Below are 22,630 nucleotides of genomic sequence, written 5' to 3'. Positions count from 1 at the left end.
TATATTTTTGAAAAAGCTTTAACAAAATAGGGCATCTGAAATGTATTTCTTTCAACACATGACTAAATTCTGATAGAAAAATAAATGCTTCCGGTAAGAACTTTGAAAACTATTATTTTTCAGAGCCTGACTTAGCACCCATTTGTCATTTCTTATTAAGTTTCTTATTTTATAGGACTGAAAATTGAGTTATCCTGCAGAACTTATGATTTTGAAAAAAGTGATGTCATTTTCTTACATTTATTTGGTTCATAAAGATAAAGAGAGCAATATAGTTAATGAGAGACATCATATTCACAGAGAATATCTAGAGATGTAGTATACTTATGACTAAAACCACTTTCTATAATAATTAAGTACATATTTGGTAAAATATAAATAAAATACAATGAAGAAAGTAAAATTCATTCTGTTCATCTAACCAACCCATGTAAGGATGTAAAAGTTTTATGGTTGTTGAAGAAACAAAATCGTTTATAGAATAGAAGGCTGTAGTTGAAGCACTTTGATACTGTTTGATGTCTTCAATTAACTATTGCATCTACTGTCATTTTTAGCTACTTTTAATGTCCATGTCCCCAACCTGACTATGATTTTTCCAGTTGTAGTTTATCCTTTCCATTCTATATTTCTATCTTGTTCATTGCCTTCCTTTCAGAATATCAGAGTCCTCACATTTAAATTATAGGAACCATGAACAAAAACTTTAACACTTCATGGTGATTAATGGAAACACCACCTACATGTGAAAATAATATCCTTTAGGGTAAAACAAAAGTGATACTGACAGCACACAAAGACATATAAACAACTGTCAAACTGTGAATGTTGATATTTGTACTATTTTCCTAAGACTCCTTCCTTTGAAGTACATGTAGAATGTCTACAAATTTCTTTAGCCCTTGTTTGATTTTATTTGTTTCAATTTTAATGAATGATAGGATATATCATTAAAAACAACCCTAGTCAGTTCCTTCAATTTGTAATACTTTAATATATGAGGACAAGGCATTTGAAATATATTCATTTAAGTCTGCCACATTTAAATGTGTAAGATTAGTGTGTCATATTTATATTACTGTAGCACTGTCATCCCATTGCTCATTGATTTCCTCGAGCGGGCACCAGTAACGTCTCCATTGTGAGACTTAACACTGTTTTTGGCATATTGAATACGCCATGGGTAGCTTGCCAGGCTCTGCCGTGCAGGTGGGATACTCTTGGTAGCTTGCCGAGCTTTCTGAGAGGGATGGAGGAATCGAACCCGGATTGCCTGCATGCAAGGCAAATACCCTACCTCCAATACTATCGCTCCAATTGCTTTATATTTATTGCTTTACATTTATATTACATATTTCCACCAAAAAAATCCCTCACAAAATTACAAACTACTTAAACTTAATTTGAAGTATTAACATTGTACCTTTGTCTTTTATTTTTGATCAAAATTATGCTTACTATATATTATTTTTCTTTTTTTTCACTGGAGGCAAAATGAACATCTATATACATTACTTTTTTCAAATTTATGAATAAGTAACATGTTCAAAATTTCTACTTTAAATGTGGAATGATTGGCTTTAGTTCACTTAATACTATTTTCCACAAATGTGAATAAAAATTTTCTTCAATTGTATCAAGGTGAAATTAGTACCAAGAGGAAATAGCAACACTGGCTCATAACTACTGAGTACTATGAAAACTATAAAAATAGTAGTGAATTTGTATGTATATACCGGTTTAGAAAATTTAAATTATCCACCCCCAGCATCCCAGATGGTCCCCTGAGCACCAACAAGAGTAATTTCTGAGTGCAGAGCCAGAAGTAACCCCTGAGCATAGCCTGGTGTGACCCAAAAACTCAAAGAAAAGAAAAAAATCAAATTGATGAGCAACTTGTTATTAAGAATTCTGACATATTTTATCAAAATGAGAAAAAAATATCATTAGATAATTGTATTAAGTTGGAACAAACTTTCTAACATGTTATTCTCATTTTAGAGGCAGGTAATATATAAATTTGACAATTTATATATTGAAGGATAATTTATTTATTATTGCTATTATTATTATTAGGATAATCCGAAGCAATGCTCAGGAAGCCTATGGAATTATGCCAGTTATTTTTGTCCAAACAAGGAACAGAAAAAATGTGTGGCTGCTTGGGTCGTGTGGTGTAATATTACTTGGGCCACCCTGTTGATGTTTGGGGCCTCCCAGCGTCACACACAGTTGTGCATAGTACAGAGCAACAATTAGTGATTCTATATTCTTAGGGTACCTCTGGGACTCCAGGAACCAAATTGGAATCTTTCTTGTGCAAGATGTGTGCCTTATCTCTTCTAATTCTTTTTATGTGAGTATATTATGAACCTGACCACTAATAAAAGCTTTATATTACCATTTAAAGATTCACTCTGTAGCCCATTCTATAATTCAAGCTACGTGCTAGTTAAAATTGGCTACATTTCAAAAATAATAGCAGGCTAAGTCAATTTGAAAGATTTTATAAGTTTTGACTATATTATAATTTTTAAAAGTCTAATAATGCAATTATTTGAATAATTATGATTTAGTACAGCGGGTAAGGTGGGTTCGATTCCTCCACCACTCTCGGAGAGCCTGGCAAGCTACCGAGAGTATCCTGCCCATACAGCAGAGCCTGGCAAGCTATCCATGATGTATTCGATATGCCAAAACCAGTCCCACAATGGAGGCATTACTGGTGCCTGCTCGAGCAAATCTAGGATCTACGGGATGACACTGATACAGTGATAAATAGAAAAAAACAAAGTTATGCTGACAGTTTTGTCAAAAATGTGTCTTAAATATTTCCTTTGTCTCTCTCTCTCTCTTTCTTTTCTCTTTCTCTCTTTTTTATTTTCTCTTTTAAGCTTGTTTATTTATCTGTTATAGGTTCTTTAATTTCTCAAAAATCTTTTTTTTATTTTAAGCCTTGACTAATTGCTTTACCAAACAAATAAACCAATGCAACTATTTCTGGCATTAGATACCTTAGTTTTTTTAAATCCTACATTATCTTAATTTTAAAAAGAAACTGTATTCTTCCTTTAGAATCCAAAAATTCTCTGATCACTCAAACTATATTAGAGTGTATTTGAAACATGCCAATCATTCCTCCTTGTTCCTTCGTGTTAGAATGCTTATGGCTATGTTAATCCATTTAAAATATTTAATATCAAATCCATTCTACATTGATCACTAAATCAGATAAGCTTATTCTTACTAATGGTGCATTATCTCTTGTGTGATACCTAGTCTTTATTTAGTATATTCTTTTGGAGAGCGGGTATTCCCAAACTACACACAGTATGCCCTGGAACTCATGTCCCATCTGTGTGAACCTGGCAAGTCCGTGCTCTGGCCCAGCTATTCAGATTCAGTTGTGCTTAGGTCTGCCAGAGCAAAACCCAGAGTTGCTGGAGAGTTGTTTATGTGGGGGGTGGCTGGGGAGGAATAATGCAGTGCTCAGGATCAAACTCAGGGTCTAGCACATGCAAGGCATACTTTCTAGCTTTTTGTGCTGTCTCCTTGGACTCTTACTAGGCCGTTGGAACTAAATTTATGTTTAGTAAAGAAAAAGATAACTCACAGTCTCTCTTCTGAAAAGAACATTTATATTTCTTTAACTTACTTCATTTACTTTAATTTACCCTTTTTTACCGCCTTATGTAAAAGTAACCACTATTTTTTCTCTTACCTCTCTCTTCAGAGATAAGTTTTTACTCAGTTAAATGAACTCACTTGCTACTAGATGTTCTGCAAATTTATGAATTAAAGCTACATTATTCTGTATATTTCTTCAGTATTTAATTTTTTTTCTATTTATTTCTCTCATATATTCCTCTAACCTGGTCTAAGCTAACATTGACTCAATAGTACTGAAAAGAAGTTATAATGAAGGAACAGCTAAGCTAACTGGAACAAAACGCTTACGTCCTTATAATCATCTTAGATATAAGTATTGATCCCCCAAACTACTTGAAATAGAGTGAAGAACAACTTTAATATAAATTGGTTTACAAAGAAACTGCATATAACACAAAGATATCTTAATGACTCTAGTCTAATCTCACATATTTAATTTATATTTTAAACTAGCAAAGTCAATATAACAAATAACAGCTAGACTACTCTAAATTGGATTTTAAACAAAGAACACTTTGAACAAAACAATGAAAGACAATGAAAAGATAGTCAGATGTGGCTGAGAAGTTTTAAGCAAACAAAGTCTAGGGATTAGAAAGGATAGAAAAAAAAATGGGACAATATGTGCTCTATGTTAACAGAAAATGAAACTAAAAGAAAAGAGAAGAAAACAAAAATTCCAATGAAATAATTGTTACTTTAAATTTAAAATTATTCCTTAATTATGTGAATAAAATTTCTATAAGTACATCTCTAAAATAGATAGGCACAGAATTAATGCTAAAATCTTTGAACACATTTTTAAATAACTTTCATTAACTTATTTCATAATAATGTTGGTTCAAAATAATAAACAGAAATGGAATAATCAGCTCCTGAGTGATGGTAGATAGAAAACAGGTAACACATATGAAAGAAAAAGAAATATGTGCAACCAAATATTTTTTTACAATTTAATAATCCCTATGGCAAGAAAGATACATATTACATAGTATCTTTCTTATCTACAAAAGAATTGATTTAATAGCATACCCAGATAGAAGAACCATACCTGTAGCCACTTTCCACTTTTGCACTGTGAATATCCAAGTAAAACAATTTTAACCAAGTGTTATCTAACTAAAATAAGCATTTCATTCTAAATTCGAAGACAGTGTCTTTTATCTTTGGACTTTTTCTATCCTCACCTCTTCCTTCCTGGGACATAGATATGCTGCTTGGATTTGCCTTCGCCATCCAGCAATCAGTAGGACAAGTCTTAAGTCACAGAGCACTGCCAGGAGTGATTCCTGAGTGCAAAGCCAGGAGTAACCCCTGTGCATGGCTGGGTTCGACCCAAAAAAGAAAAAAAAAAGAGTACTGACTACTATAGATTCTGACAACTATGGTACTGACTATAGATAGAAAGGCCGAAAGCATTGATATAAGTTTTGAGTAGATGTGCCAGTCTGACCCTACCTAATTTAAGAACACTATAAGAAGAGCATCCTTCCATGTTCTCTAGTACCCACATGTGAAATTTTACTAACAAATGCTTTGAAACCATTACTGCAATTTCAGAGGACACCATGTGAAACTGAAACACTGATAGTGTGCCCTTTGAAACTTCAAATTATGAATGGTCTTAGAAAATGTTAATGCCTTTTAGAATTTTTCATTAATAATAAAAGGCAAGGAAGACAGTCTTACAATTAAAACTTTCTATGAAAAGAATTAACTTTCTAATTTAGGGATAAAAGCTTAATGATTCAGAACACACAGGCAGCTACAATGACTCATTTCATATGATTGTCATATAGTGTCCCTTAGTTTTTTCGAGTTTCCATAGATAATTTTACACTTGGTTGCGATAATTAAGTTATCCAACTATTTTATGGGGAAATAGATAAATTAGCACCCTTATCATTATTTAAAGTTATTCTAAACATTCTAATTGTATAAAAATTCTGCAATCTTGCCATAATTTTCCTGATATCTTTCTAGTATGCCCTGATTATAAACATATTATATGTGGACTACCTAATATCTGATATTGATTTTTATGACATATAATTCCAATTCCCTTAACTGAACATGTTACATATTAAGAATATGCTCTATTGGTTAGGGTTGGCCTTTCAATTTTGTATCTATCTCCTCAACAGTGCATTTTGTGAAAACTCATTGGCTGTTTGATACTGCCTTGCTGATGGTACTCATACTATGAAAGTTGAATGTCTTCACAATTCAAAGTATTACCAGCAAAGCACTAAGCAAAAAATACATGTATAAAATGTTTAGGCAATATACTATTCACTCATTTAAGATGGCACAGTTTAACTAACTTCAGGGACAGAAAATTACCAGCTTTACAAAAAGTGCAAGGATTATCTGTACATGAATGCTACAATAATATGTGGTTGAACATATTATTTAGTAAAGCTATATGGATTGAAACAACTTAATGAGATGTTGACAATGAGTAACTTTGTTGATTTGTTATATATTAATGATAGGCTTAAACTGTTTAATTTTTCTTAACAAATGTATAACCAGTATTGGCGCATAATATGTAAGACTTTCTGCTGATCTCCACTTAAAATTTATGTTTGATCTAGGAAATTAACTTCAACAATAAGATTATTTCTAATACTTATGACATCCTTATCATAAAAAGCTTTCTTCTAATAACATCGTCATATTATACCTCAACATAAATTTATACTAGTTGTTTATATCATGTAAAATAAAAATGTAATCATCTGATGATTTTAATATTTCTGAAAGACATTAACTCAATTGCCTTAATAGTGACTCTTAATTTTATGAATGTAAATTTAAAGCTATTATTCTATACTTAAAGATTGATTCTCTTTTTAAATTATAAAATTATATTCAGATAAATGTGAATATCTAAAAATACTGGTTTTGTAAGATCAACTAATTGTCCTATCAACTATTTATAAAGAGTGGCTTTAAATTGGAAATAATAAGAAAATGGCATATATATAAATGATTTACATATAAAAGAAAAATGTAGGTCTGTCTGTCAAGAATTTCTTACCAATATAACTATTTATTTGCAAGAATTAAACATTAAAACATGGCTTTTAAAAAATTTACATAAGCAAAATTTACATTTGAAAGAATTCTCTCCTAGACTTACAGATGACAAGCAAGTGTTTAGCTTGCAATACACTTGCTAAGATTTTAAAAGCAGTAAATCCAGTATTAAAAGGCTCAAGGCAGACTGTCCTCAGATCAGTCAAGGAGTAATGTAGTTTCTAATAATAGAAAATGAAACAGACCCTGCTCCAAAAAAAAAAAGATACTTAATAATTAATGATGTTATCATAAGGAACTCGAAGACAACATTGGAAAAATAGCATTGGATTTTTTCTAACATCATTTAAACAATGTTTAAATATTTTAAAGTAATATGCAAATATCTAACGTATGCAAAAATAACAAACTAACTACCATAAACATGCAAGGACCATAAGGGTTCTTTTTTTCCTAACTGAATTTCTAATTATAAAACTAATTTGAATAAAAGTTTCATAAGATTTAAAGACTTTTAAAGTCTTTTTCTAAATTAAATTTCTTTTTAGGTTATAAATATAATACAAGATACATTACAAGTATTTTAAAATTATAGTAAACAGCTTAGTATATAAAAAAAAACTGAAGTATGTTTGGAAAGCAGTAAATACTTCTGTTTTCATTAAAAAATTTGAATTAAGAAATTGAAAATTTTTTAAATGTTTTGATGAAAAGAATATTTTAAACAAAGCTTTAAATATCTTCCTAATAAAAATTTAAATTAGAAATATTAAAATTTTGAAGTAAACATGCACTTCCCTTAATGTGGATATTCTATTTGCTTCTATTAATACAAATAAATTTTTCAGTATTTTCAGCTTCTTTTCTAAAATGACTTTTGCAATACCGGTTTCCAAAACATATCCTCAGTCTAGTGAATTTCTTAATTTATACTGAAACATACCTCCCCCAACCCCCAATGTCAATACCAATAATAGTAAGGGAAGCAGGGAAAAACTTACCTAATTTATGTTAAAATATAATATTCAGGAGCATATTCTGAACCAACTTAGATGACAGTTGTAGCACTAATGTTTACAATGTTTTATCATGCCAGTAACATTAAAAATCTACAATTTCACCTTTGCTTCAAATATTGTTATTTAAGAAATTATATTATGAATTATTTCACCTTATTTTGTAATATAAAATGTAACTAAATATTGGGGCAATTATAATGGAGATTTTTTAAGTAGTTTATTTAGACTAAGTAAATAATCTCATAAATAATAGAAGGAAACAATGTTAAATAGAGAGGGATGAGGTTCTTACAAGAAATAACCTTTAATATAAGTTACACGATACTGAAAATAAAAATGTTTATTACAGTTTATATTGGATAAAAGAGAAAAGTCAATTAGATTTAAAATGCAGCTCTATAAACTACTTCATTAATATGTTGGGGTGTTTGGGGGGGTGGTCACCAAGGCTGTCAGGTAAATTTCTGAGCTTCCAAGAAAAATTTGGAATAGTTGTAAAATCAACATAATTTTAATGGAGATAACTTATCATCTTGTTAGTACTATTCATTATGTAAGAGTTACTAAAATTAGTTTCAATTATGGGTGTAAAAAATCAATATATTTATTGCAAATAGCAATTTGCGTTATGATTTACCTTGTTTTACTAATATACAAAATGGTGTTATCAAGGTCCTGTCATCCAAATATCATATTGAAATTTTTATTACTAACTTGTAGAAGACATTTTTCTTAAATATATATATGTATGTATAGGTACCAAACAGGATTGATATGAAAACAATTTAACTTGAATGATGTGACTATGTAATGAGATGTAAAAAATTACAGCAATTAAGGTGTTGTGACATGCTCTAATGAATGAAGTTACACTGGTTGATGATACTAAATCTCCTACTCATTAATTATTTGGACTAAGTGCATTATTTCAAATAGCATGAAGAAATAAAGTCAGAAATTACCATTAAAAGTAAATCCATACATTTTCTTTTCATATTGACGGTAGTTATCCCACACTCAAAAATTATGAAGCAAATAAAAACAATATCAACTGTATTTTGAACTCCCAGTAAAGCTTTCAATGTGGTTTAGTTCTTTTGTAATATATATAATTTATATTATAAATTACTAATTTTCAAGAAAAGCAAGCATTCCTATATAATAGGTTTTTAAAGTGAACATAAACATGTGTTGCTTGCTAACAACTTAAAAAAACTGGCATTGGGAGCACCACTAATGGTGCTCATGGTTTCCTCCCAGCACTGAGGGATCACTCCAGGCACTGCTCCAGAACCTTATGTGGTGCCAGGTATTGAACTCTGGTTGGCCTCATAGAAGACAAGCTTTTTCTCTCTGTACTAACTCTCTGACTTTGTTTTATATGCCCAAATAACTGGAAAACCCTTTTGCTCTTTTGGTTACTGATAAAAAGGGAAACAAATAGTTCTTATGTACTTAATTGATTTTCTTAAAAGAAATCACCTATAATCATACATGTATGTACTACTAAGATGTAGTATAAACATTTAATATAATATCATTTAAAAAAATTAAAAGGTAGATGAGGGTTTTCTTTTTTCTTAACTCTTAGAAGAAAAAAGGTGGAAGTTTAATTTCTCACAATTGTCAAAATGGAACAAAGTATAAATTCCTTTTCTAGCATGTTTGCTATTTTCTTTAGAATAACCTTCCTCCTTATAACAGATTATAATTTAAAGCTACAACAATATTAGCATTAAACATAAGTAAAACATTTCTAATTGTGAAGGATGTATCTTCTTCATACATACATGGGGAGGGCAATGTATTAGCTTATTTATTCCTTTAATTAAAACATTAAATATATAATTACTATGAAAATAGGTGAACAAATTTATCACTACATGTTTCTCAAACATAACTAAGTGATTATTGATATGTATTTCTTTATTACCTTTTTTCTCTCCATGATACTCCCATATGCCACTAGACCAAGGAAAAATTATAAATAAAAACTTCATCTGACAGAACCATTATACCAAAGAATCTTCCCAAGAACATTACACAAGCAAAAATGATAATAATTTAGGTGTCATATCTGACATTACACCACCTATTTCTCTAGACTTTTCATGACAATTATATTTTACAGAGTACTCTTAATCACTGAGCAGAACATTAAAGAAAAAAGGAAACAGTTCCTAGTGATATTTCCATATTTTCTAATAATTTTTATTTCATTGGTGCTTTCAAAGACCACCATTTTCTATAAAAGCTTTGGCTTCTCTTGATCATATATTATAAACAAAAATATTTAAGAAAGAACTTCTGTAAAGACCAAAAAAATACTTTCCTGGGAGAGTTTCTGATTGTGATGACCTTTCTTAGGTGATTGAGAAACACTACAAAAGGTCAAGAGTACCAAATCCCGCCGGCTATGGAAGCAGTGTCGAGGTGTTTTGAGAAATAAAACTGACCAAACTAGCTGGAGAGATGGTTTCTTACAAACAATTCACAAAACTCTGTTTCTATAAGAATAGCAGCTTCCTAGAAACTGTAAAAAAAGTTTTATGTATATAACTTGGTAAAAATGCTTAATTCTCTTTATTTTGTTGGTTCCTAAGTATTACCTCAATGTATTTTCTTCATGATCAAAATAAATCTGTTTACAATGTAAGCCTGAAAAGTTGGTGAACAACATATCTTCTGATCTTCATTGTTTTTATCATATTAGCTCTTCAATTATAATTATCTAATAAGAAATGTGTAATAGACATGTTATCAACTGACAATGAAGCCATGGTCCTTTTTCCAATTTTTCGAATAAATCATTTTCTTATAAAAGATATTCATCAAAATATGTTGAGATTGTGCACATATGCAAATCTAAGTGTGTGTAAAAAGATAAATACAGGTGTTATTAGGCATTTATTAGAAATAGGGGGCTATTGTTTTTAAAGAATAAACATAATTTAACATTCAGCTTTAAGTTTTGAGCATTTCTTAGTTACTTAAGATGACTCTGTAAACCCTTTTGTGAACTGAAATAGACTGATTAACTAGAACAAATCATCATAGAATGGACGTCATTATAGGACGAACAAATTATTATAGAATGACCAAAGCGCTCCTAGCTAAATTGGTCTAGGTTTTTATTGTAATAATAAGAGAGAAGAAACTCTCTGTAGTATCTAGGAGTCTTTGAATTTACCTGAGGCTAAGAAAAAACATAGGGGAAATGATTTATTCATAGAATTTGGAAAAAAAATGGGCTACCAAATTCTGTCTTACATTTATAATTTTCTAACAATCAAAAGATAAATTAGTGTGAAAAATAATTTGGAAAAAATATAGCTTCTAGATGATATTCAGGTATAATTTAAAATAAATATGGACAAATATTTAATTATAAAATATTTTTAAAACACTTTCAATTGCCATTTTACTCTGCTTTGCTCATATTTTTTATTCTTATAAAATTTATTGTAATTATAAAATTAAGATGTGAGACAAATTTTTTTATGAAAACTGGGATTCCTTTTTTTATGTGGTGTGGATAATTTCTGTCAAAAATCACTACTGTCTAGATACTATATTCACAAAAACTGTGAATATGTCACTGACTCAACTGAATTTATAGAGTTTAGCTTTACGAGTATCAGAAATATTATGATTAGTAATACAAATTTATTTTACTACATTTCTGAACATTAATGAAACTATTAAATACAAGGAAGTAAATTAGTTTATAAAAATAACAAGTGTAAAAAAATCTTTATGAAAACACAGTTTAAAAGTTCAGTTTGACTCAATACTGACTTGTAGCTCCAAAAATAAAATGATTGTTAACATATTAAACTTGAATAACATTTTTGTACACATGAAAGGTACACTGGCAAATAGCACTATATCAAGCAAAAATGTTAATATCCATAAAACATTTTTACAAAGAAATAAAAATAGTAGTTAGGCTTCCCTACAATTTATTTGAGCAAAATATGACTAAAACTAAAGGTAAAATATACCTAAAGTAATGGAAATGCAAAATTGAATTGTTTTCTAGTAAGAGATGAGAAAATTGGTGGCAAAGACAAAAAACTGGCATTTCATTTTAATGTGACAACAGTCTTTTTGACAGCAGATTAGTTTAACATTGGACATCCCACCAAAACAGTTATCCATTTTCAAGTGCATAATAATTCATTGTTGCCCTTCATTGTACATTAAATGTCACCCATCATTGTGACAGGAATATAAAAGCTATTGCACATTAGTCAGGAGCCAAGATCAAAGCTGTTAAAACAAGCACTTTGGACATCATTTTCTAAACCGGGTTAAAGCATCAAAAATCTATGTTTAGAAAATCTTTACCTTTGGCTCTCTAAGAGAAATACAAGAATATTTTTGCAAGTATAAAAATTATTAGTAAGGTGATGGTCTTGTTATCTTGTGACCACAGACAATGTTAAGAGCCAAAATATATCATGTTTATCCTGGCCACCACTGTGAAAAATAAACCCTGAGCAGATTCTTGGGAAAATATCCCTGCCGATTCATCCAATAATACAGTACATAATATTTTAATATTATAAAAGGCATGCAAAATAATTCAATGAAAATACAATCACAGGGCACTCCTATTATCTTTTTAACTTATAAAATCTAATATTGGGAGCAGGAGAGATAGTACAAGAGGTAAAGTGCTTGCCTTGCACACAGTCCATCCAGGTTTGATACCCAGCAACAATATAGTGCCAGAAGCCTGCCATGGGTAATCCCTGAGGACAGAGTCAGGAGAAATCCCTGAGTACTGCCTGGGCCACCCCAAAGGTAAAAAAATAAATAAATAATTAAAATCAAATATGTATTTCTATAAAATATATATTATATATGTATACATGTATGTGTATTTATATGTATAAATATGTATAACATTATTATATTTATTTATAGGAGTTATTCATACATCAAAGCCTAGGTTAGTCAATATTTGGACTGATTTTTTTCCTTTTCTTTTAATTAGCATTGTTCATTAGTAACTTAAGAAATATAATAATATCCTTTCTAAAATATTAGTATTATATTACTTTCTTTTCCAAAATTTATTTTACATAATTTATAATCATAAATCCAAGTTAAAATTAAATATTATTTAATTAAATGCATTATAGTGGTAATTTAAAGGGATTTATTGTATTAATACTATCTATTGTAACAATATTACTTGTTTTTTATTAAAGGAAATATTTGAAGCAAGGTGAAAAATTACCTCCCATTGTTAGTGTAGAGTGAGTTCCCTAACCAGACTTTTTATTGACTAACTGCCATTTCTAATATACCTAGGTCAAAGGAAAAATAATAAGGGCAGAAGAATGGTATAGGGACAAATGTGATTAAATTTCTAGCCAAGGACAAGATTTTCTTTCTAATCCTCAGTCAAACAAAAGCTATCCTAAGTACCTGTGATAAGGTCAATCTGTTCTTAGTACTCAGTACCTGAGGCAAATTTTTACTCTTGACTACTCAACTAATTTAAATACCATGCTGATTATGTCATTATGCTATGAAAAATAATACAACTATTTTCAAGAAATCACAAACTATATAGAAAAACAAGTAAGATCAGATATCTCTAATCTGGTTCAAAAAATTGATATTTTTTTAAGCATTTCCTAGATAATACTTGTCTTATGAGGTGAGGATTATGTGAACATATTAAAGGTATTTCACTCACAAACTTTTAATCCAATAAAAAGTAATTGTTATTTGTTCTTAATTTATCAGAAATTTAATAATGTTAATACTAGGATATAGTAAATATTCATAAACTTTATAATAACTAATATCACTGTGCCTGAATCCTTTAGAATTGTATATTTCTTCCCAGTGAAAAATGTATTGTGTTTTTTTGTTAGGAAAATATATTTAAAATATATTGCACTCTTAAAAAATTGTAAAATATAAAACATCTTAATTTTATGCCAGGAATGAGAAGTATCCATTTAATATCCATAATAGTTCATCAGCCTCTCGATGTAATATGACATAAACTTTATTCAATGGTAAAAACAAAATGCTAGATTTATTCTGAATTGATAACAAAGGTCATGATTTACTGTAATTAGAAATGTAATTAAGTTCTACAATTGAAGGCAGAATTTTTGTCTGCATCTTATTGTCAAGAATTTCTTTCATGGTAATAAAAACTCAACATTATGTCAGAGTGGATCTGGAAAATACAAATTACTGGTTTTAGAGCTTAATTTAGGGTCTAAACTTAAAATCCAATGTGAGTTTTAGTGTGATTTTAACTTTAAATATTTCTGCAAGATCATAGCACTGGAAATTGAATAGAATGTTCTGAGAATTCTAAAAGTTTTAATTTTATATCAATCAATAAATATGTATGATAATATAATACTGCATCATTTGAGGGGTTATCAAAATAGATGTTTTAGAAATAGTTACAAAAGTTCATATCTATACCATCAGCCTCTGCTTTCAAGTATACATTTAAGCTAACTTCAGTAGGAGGTTTTGAATCTGATTTGAGATTTGGCTCAGAAAAATCAGATATGCCTAAAAATTTTAATGTAAACTTGTGGCAAAACTAATAGTCCCTGCTCAAGATTCCCTAAAACTGTAATTATCTTTATTTCAGTTTAATTGTTATGAACTGATTAAGTATTGTCTCAGGACATTCCTCTAGGCATTTTTTACAATCTTCCTACAAACTTTTGCTAATCTGATTAAAGAGTAGGTGAAGACTATTGATTGAAGAAACTTATAAAGATACAAGAAAGGGTCTCTTTCTATACTTTGGAGTAGTTACATATGTTCTGTGGGAAGACTGCTTACTTCTCTAGTCATTGCATTAAGATGTCTTCTTTGAACTAATTTCTTGAATATTTAATAAAAAAGCTTGTGTAAGTTACTATAAAAAAGGTGTATTTGTTCCAAAGCTGCTAGACAATGAAAACGCCACTTTATTTTCACACACTCTAAATGCTACTGTTAAAAGTTTATACTCCATACTCTCATTTCAGAGGATGTTAACTTAAAACAAAACTTGAACATATTCTTTTATACCATTGTAAATTATATATGTATATAGAACTTTATAAAATTTAAGGAAGTGCAAATAAATGATTATTGCATGACTACATAGCATAATTGCTTATGTTGACTCAAATGAAAAACTATATATTTATATAATGTTTATGTATAAATATGTAAAAATATACTAGTATATTTTCACTTTTTTAGACTAAATATTTTATTTCTTTGAAAATGAGTGTGACTTCATTAAAAAATCTAAGAATAATATTTTTTAAAAACTTATCAGAAGAAACTTTATCATATAACTGAAAAATTCTAAATAAATGTTATTTTAATTTGATTTTGGTAATAATGAGAACATGTTTATGTTTCTATATTGTAATTATTATAAAATATATTTGCAAGAATCTAATTAATCTTGAAATTAGAGTTATTTTGATAGCTGCAAGAATATATAATAATATAAAGATTACAATGACTAAATACTTTTTAATTTGCACTTCTACAGCAGAAACAATGAAGCCCTAAAACCAAATTAGGTTGAGCTATACCATAGATTCTTAAATGCCATTTTAAAAATATAAATCTGTATTTCAATCTTTTAATTTTCTATCAAAAATAAAACATTACTTTAACCCTGTGATTATCATATTCCTTGCAGGAGAACAGAAGTAAGAAAAATTTAACCAGATATGTGTTTTTATATATAAAAATTCTAATTGTCTTTCATGTTTAAAATGTGTACTTCTATTTTTTTAACCTTTTTGTTTTACCACTTTGATTTTTCTTGTTATATGGATGGCTGTGCTTAAGGGAAGGGACATGGTGACAAGAATGAAGCCAGATCCTTGACATGTTACACATGTGCTCCCCTCTTTGAGCCACAGGCCAGGTACCCTGACTGATTTAAGTTATTTGAGCATACTTTATTGTTGTGTAGTTTAAGAGTAATCTTCAAAGTGAAGAGCTAATTGATATGCAGAGTGACTTGAATTATTTAAAACTCCTGATTAAAAACAACAAACTACCTCATTTAATAGCTTATTGACACAATCAGCATGTTTTCTGCCCAAAAAGGCATCTTGGTATACTTGAATTACTGCTATGATTCTTGAAAGTTTTTTCCAGGACCCCAGAGGAAATAAAGAAAAAGAAAAGAAATTCATTGTGACTTTTGACAATTATTAGTTAGAAAATGAGGTAACAATTGCCAAAAAAATCACAAAAGTGAGCATGTTACCTGGCTATGACAAAGAGCACACAACTGACACCCAAGTAAGCCAGCAGAATATACATCCAGATATCAGGGGAGAGAGGATTCAGGAAGGAGAAGACTCCTGGGTTTGTACCATTGGGCTTGCGGTACAAAATACTTATTCCAAGTGTCATAAAGGGCTTGGAAAAGTCGATGACCTTCTCTCGAACGTAGGTAATAGCCAGTGGAGCAACTGCAAGGTCAGCTTTCTGTAGAGAGAAGCATACAAAAATATAAACAGATAGGCACTGGCTCTAAGTCAGAAAAATTGTCACCATACAGAACAAAACCATGGCTTCTTAGAATTGTCTCAGTAATAATCATGTTAAGATTTTAAATCTCATCAATTCTTTAACTATATTTATTGTAATTTATGTTGTAACGTGGTTATAACAGTTCTGACTTTCATGGTTTTGAGTACATAGTTACTATACCTCAAAACCACCAAATGTTCAAGTTCCACCATCACTGTCCTTATGTCATCTCTAGAACATTTCTTTAGAGTGAAATAAAACAGGAAATAGATAGTATGAAATGCTGACAAACCCTTGGCTTTTGACTGGGGAACAGAGATTATAAAGTATTTCCACACAGAAGTGAAATATCTGATGTGTTTGTTTCTTTGGGGGCCACATGCAGAAATGTGAAGTGGTTACCCTTGGCTCTGTGCTCAGCAACTACTTCTGGCAGTACTTGAGGGAACATATGTAATGCCGAGGATAGAACCAGGGTCAGTCACATGCAAGGAGAAAGCCCTACTTGTTGTACTATTGCTCTTAGCCAATTTTCTTGCTTTCTTTTCTTTTTTTCCCATTTTTGGACCATACATGAAGATACTCTGGGATTATTCCTGACTCTGCACTCAGGAAAAACTCTTGGCGGTGCTCAGGGGACTATGGGATGGAACCCATGTTGGCCACATGCAAGGCACATGCCTTACTTGTTATAGCTTTCTGACTCCATGAAATATCTGATTTTACTCTGTTAGTCATTCTAGATAAGCAAGTTAGCATTTGTTCCAAGTAAATATAGAAAAATCACCTTAATGGCTGAAAAAAATTAAACCTGTTATTGATTCAGTAGCTGAACTATTACGTCTTTATAATTACCTTATGTCCAAACTTAAAAAATCAATTTTTGAAGCTTTTCTTATATACTAAATAGTCTATTAGTAATATATTTATAAATAACACATTCCCCAAACTGAAAATGATAACAAATACCTCAAATGTTTTAGAAGAGAAGCAAAAGTTTTGGTTTTAAAATTATAGGATATTTTTATAAAGTTTCTGACTTGACATAGCTAAATTAAAAAAAAAATTAGTGATTATGTTTACTGTCCTCGAGTTTTGTTTCTATCCTTCTAATTTGTTTTATATTACTTAATGAAAATCCTTGCAGTCTTGCCTAAATCGCATTAGGAAATGAGTTTTTCAATTCTCATAAACTCACTAATTTTCCACGGTAGCTTAAATATGTTAAATTACTAATGTTTTTCACACATCATGTTATAACCATCTGTCAGGGATGAACTTAAGCTCTAATATTAAAAGAAAATTATAAAATTATAGATTAACAAATGCAACGATTCCAATCTATCAGGGGAAGCTTTATTTCTGCATCCTTTTTGTTTTTAAAAGCATACCGAACATTTAGACAGTACATAAAAATTTTCAGTGTGAGATCTACACTTAAAAAGAGGTACTAAATATGGGATGGAGTGATAGCACAGGGAGGAGTGCGTTAGCCTTGCACGCAGCGAACCTGGGTTCCATCCCCAGCATCCCATATAGTCCCCCAAGCACCAACAGGAGTAATTCCTGAGCACAGAGCCAGGAATGACCCCTGAGCATTGCTGGGTCTTTTAAATAAATAAAAAGATGTACTAAATAATGATATTGGGCCTTTTACTGTTTCCTTGGTAAAGCTTATTTATCGAAGAACTCAAAGGAAAGACTTTATGAGGCTGTTTGTTGATGAAATTATTTCGAGAAAGTTCTGTACAATTGTGTTAGGAATTGTACAGATGAGGGAGCTGGTTTTCATTTGTTTGTTTACTTTGGGGCCACACCTAGCAGTGGTCATTGCTTATGACTGGCTCTGTTGCTCTGGAATTACTCTTGGTGATGAGTTGGGGACCAACAAGGTGCTAGGCATAGAACCAGACAGAGTATAGTGAAAGAAGTTATAGGCAGAGAAACATTCTTCCTTCTCCCTCTTCTTCTTTCCTCTTCTTTTTCCTTTCTCCTTTTACTTCTTTTTTCTTTTTCTCCTTTCCTTCTTCCTCTTCTTCCTTCATTTGTCTTTTTTTCTTCCTCTTCCTCTTCTATCCCCCTTTCCTCCTTTTTCCTCCTCTTCTTTGTCTTCACTTCCTTTTAATTCTCTCTCTTTTTTTCTATTCCTCTCCTTTTTTTGTGTGTGTGGTTGTTTTCTTTATCTTTGGATAATACCTGACTGTGCTCAGGGCTTATTCCTGGCTCTGCACTCAGGGATCACTCCTAACAGAACTCACGATCACATTTTTCCTAAAAGCTGAGAAGAAAGTCAAACCTCACAATTCTAGGAGGGCATTATATTTTGTATATCAATTAAATAAAGTATCAGCTTAATGATAACAATTCCACTGGTGGGGCAATAATCACTGTACAAAGAACTTTATAAGAACAGTCACATCTAATTCTTATGCAATACTACTTTTATTCCAATTTCAAATAGGAAAACAAATTAAGAGAAGTTAAAAAAAGTGATTTGTTGTCATACCACAGACTTGAGAATTGGTAGGTAGTAGGACATAGCATAGAGCTACCTATTATCTTATTGAAGAAGAGTTTGTAGAGATGGAAAGGGAAATATATTAAATCAAGGACAGCAATTGATAGGTTAATGTCAATGGTCATTTAGATGGTGAGGTACAGACTTCAGGCAGAGCTAGGTTTTATCCCCAGGAAGAAATAGATCTTCCTTTAAGACTTAATGCAGGAAAGGTAAATTGAGAAAGAAATGGTGATGATTAAGCAATCACCAAAAAAAAAAAAAGGACCAAAAAAGGAAAAATGAAAAAAAAAAACAAAACAACATAGAATTGCTGTTTACTCTTCATGCCACACCTGGCAGTGCTCATGACTTACTCCAGGCTCTGTGCTCAGGAATAACTCACGGTGTTCAGAAAACCATCTGTGATGCTGAAGATTGAGCAAAAATATGCTGTGGACAAGTCAATCACCTTAATATCTTTAGTATCTCTCCAGACTCATGGTTGTTCTTGTTTGGGGACTGAATATAGAGCAGTTTATTATGTGCCATTTTAATTTGAAATTCCTTCATTTTAGATATATGAAAAGTAAAATTTTAACATATACAAAATACTAAATGCTTATTGCTAAGGAAATATTAATGGAGGGATAGCACAGCTGGTAGGGTGTTTGCCTTACATAAGGCTGACCCGGGTTCAATCCCTCCTTCCCTCATGGAGAGCCCAGCAAGCTACAGAGAGTATCCCTCCACACGGCAGAGCCTGGCAAACTACCCGTGGCATATTTAATATGCCAAAAACAGTAAAAAGAAGTCTCACAATGGAGATGTTACTGGTGCCTGCTCAAGCAAATCTATGAAAACAGGACAACAGTGCTATCGACAGTGCTATAGATTATATAAGTCTAGATTTAAAACATAGAGTAAAATTATAAAAATAGAAAGATGTATGTCGCCCAAAGTTTGGGGCAGTGGATTACTGATAGTTAAGTGGTACACAAGACAATTTTTAAGACAGCAAAACTATTCTGCAATATAAGTTATGGCGAGTACATGAAATATATTTATAAAACTCCATAAAACTGTATAGAACTAAGAAGAATTAAACCTAATGTAAATAACATACTTCATCTAGTTATAATGCATTGTTGATTGTCTATCAGTAGCATTAAAATACATCACACTAACAGTAGTCATAATAATTATTTAATAATTATTCAATAATCAGACTAAGCTTAAGAAATATATAGAAGGATGAATGTGAGAAAGTTCAAATTTGACTTTCTATTAACAACTTTTCTATTAATCTAAAACCACTCTATAGACAGACATTCAGCATTTCAGAAAACATATTGTTGGTACTGAATCGTCTACTGTTTTAGATGTATTTTCAGTAAGATTTTGTGTTTTATGTCTATTAATAAGATTTTGTTGCTTTTATTAATTTAAAGAGTCTCTAGTTACACAAAACTTATATTTTTTAAATGTTTATTTATTTTTAGAGGGTCATTTCCAGCAAAGCCCCTGGTATCATTTTCTGTTACCTCCAACAGTACCAGTCAGACAGTTTGGCGTTCAGGGTCAGTTTATGATGCTTCTCAGTTTAGTTTAGCAGAGCTGTGGTCTTTCTCTTTTTTTAAGAGCTTTTTTTAAAATTTTTATTAGAGAATCACTGTGATGTACAGTTACAAACTTATGAACTTTTGTGTTTGCATTTTACTCATACAGTGATCGTTTACCCATCCCTCCACAAGTGCCCATTCACCTCCACCAATGATCCCAGTATCCCTCTCACCACCCCCACCCCATCCCCCACCACCCCACCCTGCCTCTGTGGCAGGGCAGTCCTTTTTGTTCTCTCTCCTTTTGGGTGTTGTAGTTTGCAATAGAGGTATTGAGTTGGTAGATTTGAGCTGAAAGTAGACTATAGACAGGACATGATAGCTGTGGTCTTTGTTACCACACCCGTGGGTGCCCAAGACCCTCCACAGCTGTACTGGTGATGTTTGGGAGAAGTAGGTGGTGCTGGGATTGAACTCACACCTTGCATGCATGAGGCATGTGCTCCACTTTCGTCAGCACTTCCCACACTCCACGAAATAGTCTTAAAAACTACTTTAAAAGTGAGAACTTCAGAACCAGAGAGATACAGTGGGTAGGTTGTTTGCTTTGCACACTGGCTGACCAAGGTTTGCTTCCCAGAACTACATAAGTTGCCTGAGTCCTGCCAGGAGTCAGCCATTAGCACAGATCCTGGAGTAACCTTGAGTACTGCAAATGTAGGCAAAAATGAAAAATAAAAATAAGAACTCTGTGGGCCAAAGAGATGGCACAGTGGGTAAGGTGCTTATCTTGTACAAATTAAACATCTCCAGCACTCTATTTGGTTCCCTGATCATTGCCAGGAGTGATCCCTGAGAACAAAACAAGAAATTAAGCCCTGCATATTGCTGAGTATGAGACAAAAAGTAAATAAATAAGCTGAAAAATGATATTTTGAATTATCTTAAATCTGCAAAGCATATTTACTTACATATATTAGTATTATTTATAAATAATATCTAGCTTTAAGTATAAAATAAGTATTTTGATAATAAAACCATTTTGGTTATGTTAAGTGTATTTAAAATGGTAGATGTGGTATTTCCCAGTACTATTTTAAGACAGATTTGGAACAAAGAGCCTGATGTTAAAAATGCAATGATTCAAAAACAAAAAAATAAAAGGATACAGTACCATGTAAGTTTTAAAAAACAATGTCAAAATTCACTGTCACTCAGACATAGAAAGATTGCACTCATCTATGGTATATAGAATAACAGAGTGGGAGACTAACACCCAAGAACTGTAGAAATAAGTACCAGGAGGTTGACTCCATGGCTTCGAGGCTGGCCTCACGTTCCGGGGAAAGGTCAACTCAGAGAAGCGATCACCAACTACATTGTAGTCGAAGGCCATGTGGGGGAAGGGAGTTGCGGGCTGAATGAGGGCTAGAGACTGAGCACAGCGGCCACTCAACACCTTTATTGCAAACCACAACAGCTAATTAGAGAGAGAGAACAGAGGGAATGCCTTGCCACAGTGGCAGGGTGGGGTGGGGGGGAGATGGGATTGGGGAGGGTGGGAGGGACGCTGGGTTTACGGGTGGTGGAGAATGGGCACTGGTGAAAGGATGGGTTCCCGAACTTTGTATGAGGGAAGTATAAGCACAAAAGTGTATAAATCTGTAACTGTACCCTCACGGTGATTCTCTAATTAAAAATAAATAAATTAAAAAAATTTTTTTAAAAAAAGAAAAGAAAATAAAAGACTGGATATTAAGATTTGGAATTAAAAAAAAAATTCACTGTCACTGTCACTGTCATCCCGTTGTTCGTCAATTTGCTCGAGCGGACACCAGTAACATCTCCATTCATTCTAGCCCTGAGATTTTAGCAGCCTCTATTTATTTGTCCTTCCCAACGGTACAATTCTAAAGTTTTGATTTCATCAACAATGTCTCACTAATTCTAATTAAATGGGACATTCAACATGTAAAATTGTCAAATCCATTAGAATTAATGTTCTGTCAACAGTGAGCCTCATATATATGATGGGCCCCAATAGCTATGCCATGTAGTTAATCTAGGCTATATCATCTGGGTTTATGTACTTTCATTCTTACTCATTCAACAATGATATTGCTTGACTCATTTCTCAGAATCCATCCCTGTCATTAGGAGATACATTTTATGCAGAAACACATATATATTATATGTAAAGTAAGTACGCATGAAGTATATAATTGCATATATATAATAAAACATAAAAGTGTCTGTTTGGCTGCCTTATCATCTGATGTGCAGGGAGTACTGAC

The 22,630-nt window shown here is 31.5% G+C and overlaps 1 protein-coding gene across 1 annotated transcript in view; it reads right to left on the bottom strand.

Annotated features, from left to right (window-relative positions):
• GRIK2 (glutamate ionotropic receptor kainate type subunit 2) overlaps positions 1 to 22,630 on the bottom strand; it is a 633,736-nt gene that overhangs the window by 134,268 nt on the left and 476,838 nt on the right. Inside the window, exon 12 of the mRNA XM_004605692.2 lies at positions 16,009 to 16,232. Within this exon, the coding sequence (XP_004605749.1) occupies positions 16,009 to 16,232 (224 nt within the window). The remainder of the gene's footprint in view (positions 1 to 16,008; positions 16,233 to 22,630) is intronic.

This window comes from Sorex araneus, chromosome 4 (genome assembly GCF_027595985.1).
Source record: "Sorex araneus isolate mSorAra2 chromosome 4, mSorAra2.pri, whole genome shotgun sequence".
NCBI lineage: Eukaryota > Metazoa > Chordata > Mammalia > Eulipotyphla > Soricidae > Sorex > Sorex araneus.
Note: the sequence above shows the minus strand (reverse complement) of the source record. Positions and strands in the feature narration are given on the sequence as shown.